This window comes from Pezoporus occidentalis, unplaced genomic scaffold, assembly GCF_034315485.1.
Source record: "Pezoporus occidentalis ecotype Australia unplaced genomic scaffold, CSIRO_AGI_Poc_V1 ctg3566, whole genome shotgun sequence".
Classification (NCBI taxonomy): domain Eukaryota; kingdom Metazoa; phylum Chordata; class Aves; order Psittaciformes; family Psittacidae; genus Pezoporus; species Pezoporus occidentalis.
The window spans coordinates 1-8,170 of NW_026915556.1; the positions used below are offsets into that span (position 1 = coordinate 1).

Below are 8,170 nucleotides of genomic sequence, written 5' to 3' on the forward strand. Positions count from 1 at the left end.
GCTGGAAGAGCTCCTGGGGGGGGGGGGGGTGTCAGGGAGGGGCTCCCAGTGCTTCCCAGTGCATCCCAATACATCCCAGTGCATCCCAGTGCTTCCCAGTGCATCCCAGTGCTCCCAATACATCCCAGTGCATCCCAGTGCATCCCAGTGCTCCCAATACATCCCAGTGCATCCCAGTGCTTCCCAGTGCATCCCAGTGCTCCCAATACATCCCAGTGCATCCCAGTGCTCCCAATACATCCCAGTGCTTCCCAGTGCTCCCAATACATCCCAGTGCATCCCAATACATCCCAGTGCTTCCCAGTGCATCCCAGTGCTTCCCAATACATCCCAGTGCATCCCAGTGCTCCCAATACATCCCAGTGCATCCCAGTGCTTCCAATACATCCTAGTGCATCTCAATGCTCCCAATACATCCCAGTGCATCCCAGTGCTTCCCAATACATCCCAGTGCTTCCCAGTGCATCCCAATACATCCCAGTGCTCCCAGTGAATCCCAGTGCTCCCAATACATCCCAGTGCTTCCCAATACATCCCAGTGCATCCCAGCGCTCCCAATACATCCCAGTGCTTCCCAATGAATCCCAGCACATCCCCACTGCTCCCCAGTGCATCCCAGTGCATCTCCATGTATCCCATCCCGCTCTATCCCATTGTTCCCATTGTATCCTGGTCCATCCCAAACCATTGCTCCCGTTCCATTCCACTCTATCCCATTGCTCCCGGTCCATCCCAATCCCTCCCATTGTATCCCGCTCCACCCCGCTCCATCCCATTATATCCCGCTCCATCCCGCTCCATTCCATTACATCCCATTATATCCCGCTCCATCCCATTATATCCCATTACATCCCATTATATCCCATTGTATCCCACTCCATCCTGCTCCCTCCCGCTCCATCCCATTATATCCCATTATAATCCATTATATCCCGCTCCATCCCGCTCCATCCCATTCCATCCCATTATATCCCGCTCCATCCCCCTGCTCCATATCATTCCATCCCATTCCATCCCGCTCCATCCTATTCCATCCCGCCCCATCCCGCTCTATCCCGCCCCATCCCATTCCATCCCATTCCATCCCGTTCCCTCCCTCCCCATCCCGCTCCATCCCGCCCTATTCCACTCCATCCCTTCCATCCTGCCCCATCCCATTCCATCCCATCCCATTCCATCCCGCTCCATCCTACTCCATCCCGCCCCATCCCGCTCCATCCCATTATATCCCATTATATCCCGCTCCATTCCATTATATCCCATTATATGCCATTATATCCCATTATATCCCACTCCATCCCGCTCCATCCCATTATATCCCGCTCCATCCCGCTCCATTCCATTCCATCCTATTCCATCCCACCCCATCCCGCCCCATCCCATTTCATCCCATTCCATCCCGCTCCGTCCCTACCCATCCCATCCCATCCCGCCCCATCCCGCTCCGTCCCTCCCCATCCCGCTTCATCCCGCTCCATCACATCCTATCCCGTTCCCTCCCTCCCCATACCGCTCCATCCCTCCCCATCCCATCCCATCCCCATCCCGTTCCCTCCCTCCCCATCCCATCCCATCCCATCCCGCTCCATCCCATCCCATCCCGTCCCATCCGGCTCCCGCACCTCCACCAGCCGGATCTCCTTTGCCAGCTCCCGGATGAGCTGCCCCGGCCGCACGGTGTCGGGGATCTCGTGCTCGTGCTCCCCCAGCACCTGGGGGGAGAGGGGGGGAACGGGCTCAAACTGGGGTGACCCCCCCCGAACACCCCCCATGGGTAACCCCCCCCCCCCCGAGCCGGGACCCCAAAAACCCTCCCATAGCCCCACAGACCCCAATATCCCCCTATAGCCCCCCATAGACCACAGTATCTCCCTATAGCCCCCATAGACCCCAATAGCCCCCCATAGACCCCAATAGCCCCCATAGACCCCAATAGCCCCCCATAGCCCCCCAATATCCCCCTATAGCCCCTCATAGACCCCAATATCCCCCTATAGCCCCCATAGCCTCCCAATATCCCCTATAGCCCCCATAGACCCCAATAGCCCCCCATAGAACCCAATAGCCCCAATAGCCCCCCAATATCCCCTATAGCCCCCATAGACCCCCAATATCCCCCTATAGCCCCCCCATAGCCCCCCAACATCCCCCTATAGCCCCTCATAGACCCCAATATCCCCCTATAGCCCCCCAATATCCCCCTATAGGCCCCATAGACCCCAGTATCTCCCTATAGCCCCCATAGACCCCAATAGCCCCCCATAGACCCCAATATCCCCCAATAGCCCCCCAATATCCCCCTATAGCCCCCCATAGACCCCAATATCCCCCGATAGCCCACCAATATCCCCCTATAGCCCCCATAGCCCCCCAACATCCCCCTATAGCTCCCATAGACCCCCAATATCCCCCTATAGTCCCCCAATATCCCTCTATAGCCCCCCAATATCCCCCTACAGCCCCCATAGTCCCCAATGACCTATCTATACCCCCCAAGCCCCCCCAATATCCTCCATTGTGCCCTACAGTCCCCCCAAATCACCCCACAGACCCCTATAGCCCCCCAACATCCCCCCATAGCCCCCAACATCCCCCAACATCCCTAGGGGCACCCCCCCCCCCAAACCTGGCTGCACCCAACACCACCCCCCCATATCCCCCCATAAACCCCCCTTAACCCCATGGGGACCCCCCCATCACCCCAAACCCCCCCACTTTGGGGTCCCCCCCCCACCTCTTTGCGGGTCCAGGCCCGGAACGCAGCCGTAAGCGCCTTGGCCCCATGCACCAGGTAAGCAGCCGGGTGCCGCCGGTTCTCCCGCAGCCCTGGGGGCACCCCAATACATGGGAACCCCCCCACACCAGCACAGGGGCCCCAGGAGCACCCCAAAATGGGCTGGGACCCAAAGAACCCCCCCTTAATGGCAATGGGATGGCCCAAAATGGGCTGGGACCCAAAGAACCCCCCCCAAATGGCAATGGGATGGCCCAAAAGGAGCTGGGACCCAAAGAACCCCCCCCAAATGGCAATGGGATGGCCCAAAATGGGCTGGGACCCAAAGAACCCCCCCAAATGGCAATGGGATGGCCCAAAAGGAGCTGGGACCCAAAGAACACCCCCCCCAATGGCAATGGGATGGCCCAAAATGGGCTGGGACCCAAAGAACCCCCCCCCTCAAATGGCAATGGGATGGCCCAAAATGGGCTGGGACCCAAAGAACCCCCCCCAAATGGCAATGGGATGGCCCAAAAGGAGCTGGGACCCTAAGAACCCCCCCCAAATGGCAATGGGATGGCCCAAAATGGGCTGGGACCCAAAGAACCCCCCCCAAATGGCAATGGGATGGCCCAAAAGGAGCTGGGAGCCAAAGAACACCCCCCCCAATGGCAATGGGATGGCCCAAAATGGGCTGGGACCCAAAGAACCCCCCCCCCAATGGCAATGGGATGGCCCAAAAGGAGCTGGGACCCAAAGAACCCCCCCCCCTCAAATGGCAATGGGATGGCCCAAAATGGGCTGGGACCCAAAGAACCCCCCCAAATGGCAATGGGATGGCCCAAAAGGAGCTGGGACCCAAAGAACCCCCCCCAAATGGCAATGGGATGGCCCAAAAGGAGCTGGGACCCAAAGAACCCCCCCCAAATGGCAATGGGATGGCCCAAAAGGGGCTGGGACCCAAAGAACCCCCCCCCCAATGGCAGTGGGATGGCCCAAAAGGAGCTGGGACCCAAAGAACCCCCCCCAAATGGCAATGGGATGGCCCAAAATGGGCTGGGACCCAAAGAACCCCCCCCCTCAAATGGCAATGGGATGGCCCAAAATGGGCTGGGACCCAAAGAACCCCCCCCAAATGGCAATGGGATGGCCCAAAAGGGGCTGGGACCCAAAGAACCCCCCCTTAATGGCAATGGGATGGCCCAAAATGGGCTGGGACCCTAAGAACCCCCCCTTAATGGCAATGGGATGGCCCAAAATGGGCTGGGACCCTAAGAACCCCCCCTTAATGGCAATGGGATGGCCCAAAATGGGCTGGGACCCTAAGAACCCCCCCTTAATGGCAATGGGATGGCCCAAAATGGGCTGGGACCCAAAGAACCCCCCCTTAATGGCAATGGGATGGCCCAAAAGGAGCTGGGACCCAAAGAACCCCCCCCAAATGGCAATGGGATGGCCCAAAAGGAGCTGGGACCCAAAGAACCCCCCCCAAATGGCAATGGGATGGCCCAAAATGGGCTGGGACCCAAAGAACCCCCCCCAAATGGCAATGGGATGGCCCAACAGGAGCTGGGAGCCAAAGAACACCCCCCCCAATGGCAATGGGATGGCCCAAAATGGGCTGGGACCCAAAGAACCCCCCCCCCCAATGGCAATGGGATGGCCCAAAATGGGCTGGGACCCAAAGAACCCCCCCAAATGGCAATGGGATGGCCCAAAAGGGGCTGGGACCCAAAGAACCCCCCCCAAATGGAAATGGGATGGCCCAAAATGGGCTGGGACCCAAAGAACCCCCCCCAAATGGCAATGGGATGGCCCAAAAGGAGCTGGGACCCAAAGAACCCCCCCCAATGGCAATGGGATGGCCCAAAATGGGCCCCAGAACCCCCACGGGACCCCCAAAGATGAGGTTGGGACCCCCCCCAAAAGGCCCCAGTATGAGGTTGGGACCCCCAAAGATGAGGATGGGACCCCCAGGACCCCCATGGGGACCCCCAGGACCCCCATGGGACCCCCAAAGATGAGGTTGGGGATCCCCAAAGATGAGATTGAGACCCCCAAGACCCCCATGGGATCCCCCAAGATGAGGATGGGGACCCCCAGGACCCCCAAGATGAGGATGGGACCCCCAAGACCCCCATGGGACCCCCAAAGATGAGGATGGGGACCCCTGAAGATGAGGTTGAGACCCCCAGGACCCCCATGGGACCCCCCGAGATGAGGTTGGGAACCCCATGGGACCCCCAAAGATGAGGTTGAGACCCCCATGGGACCCCCAAGATGAGGTTGGGACCCCCATGGGACCCCCAAAGATGAGGTTGAGACCTCCAGGACCCCCATGGGACCCCCCGAGATGAGGTTGGGGACCCCCGAGATGAGGTTGGGACCCCCAAGACCCCCATGGGACCCCCAAAGATGAGGTTGGGACCCCCAAAGATGAGGATGGGGACCCCCAAAGATGAGGTTGGGACCTCCAGGACCCCCAAAGATGAGGTTGGGACACCCCGGACCCCCATGGGACACCCAAGATGAGTTTGGGACCCCCATGGGACCCCCAAAGATGAGGTTGGGACCCCCAAAGATGAGGTTGAGACCCCCAGGACCCCCATGGGACCCCCAAAGATGAGGTTGGGACCCCCAAGACCCCCATGGGGACCCCCAAAGATGAGGTTGAGACCCCCAAGACCCCCATGGGACCCCCAAAGATGAGGTTGGGACCCCCAAGGCCCCCACAGAACCCCCAAAGATGAGGATGGGGACCCCCAAGACCAACATGGGACCCCCAAGATGAGGTTGGGACCCCCAAGATGAGGATGGGACCCCCAAGACCCCCATGGGATCCCCAAAGATGAGGTTGGGACCCCCAAGATGAGGTTGGGACCCCCAGGACCCCCATGGGATCCCCCAAGATGAGGTTGGGAACCCCATGGGACCCCCAAGATGAGGTTGGGACCCCCATGGGACCCCCAAAGATGAGGTTGAGACCTCCAGGACCCCCATGGGACCCCCGAGATGAGGTTGGGGACCCCCAAGACCCCCATGGGATCCCCAAAGATGAGGTTGGGACCCACAAGACCCCCATGGGATCCCCAAAGATGAGGTTGGGACCCACAGGACCCCCATGGGACCCCCAAGATGAGGTTGGGACCCCCGAGATGAGGTTGGGACCCCCATGGGACCCCCAAGATGAGGATGGGACCCCCAAGACCCCCATGGGACCCCCAAGATGAGGATGGGACCCCCAAGACCCCCATGGGACCCCCAAAGATGAGGTTGAGACCCCCAGGACCCCCATGGGACCCCCAAAGATGAGGTTGGGACCCCCAAGACCCCCATGGGACCCCCAAGACCCCCATGGGACCCCCGAGATGAGGTTGAGACCCCCAGGACCCCCATGGGACCCCCAAAGATGAGGTTGAGACCCCCAGGACCCCCATGGGACCCCCAAAGATGAGGTTGAGACCTCCAGGACCCCCATGGGACCCCCCGAGATGAGGTTGGGGACCCCCGAGATGAGGTTGGGACCCCCAAGATGAGGTTGGGACCCCCAAGACCCCCATGGGACCCCCAAAGATGAGGTTGAGACCCCCAAGACCCCCACAGGACCCCCATGGGACCCCCAAAGATGAGGATGGGGACCCCCAAAGATGAGATTGAGACCCCCAAGACCCCCATGGGACCCCCGAGATGAGGTTGGGACCCCCAGGACCCCCATGGGACCCCCGAGATGAGGTTGAGACCCCCAGGACCCCCATGGGACCCCCGAAGATGAGGTTGGGACCCCCAAGACCCCCATGGGACCCCCAAGATGAGGTTGGGGACCCCCGAGATGAGGTTGGGACCCCCAAGACCCCCATGGGACCCCCAAAGATGAGGTTGGGGACCCCCAAGATGAGTTTGGGACCCCCCAGGATGAGGTTGGGACCCCCAAGACCCCCATGGGACCCCCGAGATGAGGTTGGGGACCCCCGAGATGAGGTTGAGACCCCCAGGACCCCCATGGGACCCCCAAGATGAGGATGGGGACCCCCGAAGATGAGGTTGGAACCCCCAGGACCCCCATGGGACCCCCGAGATGAGGTTGGGACCCCCACGGGAGCGGGGGTGAGGCCCCCACCTCGGAAGGTGTCCAGCAGGTGCCTCCCCACGAACCAGCAAACGGCCTCGAAGTTGGGGAACTTGAAGAGGGGGGCGGGGCTGAGGCGGCGCTCGATCTCATAGGCCCTGGGGGGGGGAGGGGAGGGGAGCATGGGGGGCACCCAACAGCACCCAATGGGCACCCAACGGCACCCAACAGCATCCTATGGGCACCCAACGGCACCCAACAGCATCCTATGGGCACCCAACGGCACCCAACAGCATCCCATGGGGACCCAACAGCACCCAATGGGCACCCAACAGCACCCAATGGCACCCAACAGCACCCAATGGCACCCAACAGCACCCAACAGCACCCAATGGGCACCCAACGGCACCCAACAGCACCCATTGGGTACCCCACTGCACCCAACAGCACCCAATGGCATCCCATGGGGACCCAACAGCACCCATTGGGTACCCCACTGCACCCAACAGCACCCAATGGCATCCCATGGGGACCCAACAACACCCAATGGGCACCCAATGGGCACCCAATGGCACTCAACAGCACCCATTGGGTATCCCACTGCACCCAACTGCATCCATTTGGTACCCCAATGCACCCAACAGCATCCCATGGGCACCCAACAGCACCCAACAGCATCCCATGGGCACCCAACAGCACCCAACAGCATCCCATGGGCACCCAATGGCACCCAACAGCACCCATTGGGTACCGCACTGCACCCAACAGCATCCCATGGGCACCCAACAGCATCCCATGGGCACCCAACAGCATCCCATGGGCACCCAGTAACACCCCACGGCACCCAACAGCATCCCATGGGCGCCCCATGGCACCCTATGGACACCCAACAGCACCCCATGGGCACCCAACAGCCCCCTATGGTCACCCTATGGCACCACAGAGTCACCCAATGGCACCCCCCAAAACCCTACACAGCCCCCTAAAACCCCCCAACCCCCCCCCCCAAGCCCCCCAAGCCCCCCCCGAGCCCCACTTGAGCTGCATGTCGATGTTGAGGCTGTGCAGGAAGTTCCCCCCAAAGGCCAAGCAGTCGACGGGGGTCAGCACGGCGTGGATCCAGCCTGCGGGACAGGGGATGTGTGGGGCAGGACAGGGGATGTGTGGGGCAGCACACGGGATGTGTGGGGCAGGAACACGGGATGTGTGGGGCAGCACATGGGACGTGTGGGGCAGGACGGGATGTGTGGGGCAGGACAGGGGATGTGTGGGGCAGAACACAGGATGTGTGGGGCAGCACACAGGATGTGTGGGGCAGCACATGGGATGTGTGGGGCAGGACAGGGGATGTTTGGGGCAGCACACAGGATGTGTGGGGCAGGACAGGG

The 8,170-nt window shown here is 61.0% G+C and overlaps 1 protein-coding gene across 1 annotated transcript; it reads right to left on the minus strand.

Annotated features, from left to right (window-relative positions):
• Positions 1 to 1,584: 1,584 nt before the first annotated feature.
• Positions 1,585 to 7,940, minus strand: LOC134169745 (histone lysine demethylase PHF8-like; the record flags this gene model as incomplete). The annotated part of the gene is made up of 4 exons (XM_062630550.1): positions 7,819 to 7,940; positions 6,834 to 6,940; positions 2,735 to 2,826; positions 1,585 to 1,712 (listed from the first exon to the last, which is right to left on the minus strand). Coding segments are annotated over exons 1-4 (338 nt in total), but the record flags the coding sequence as incomplete, so codon positions are not given.
• Positions 7,941 to 8,170: the final 230 nt, after the last annotated feature.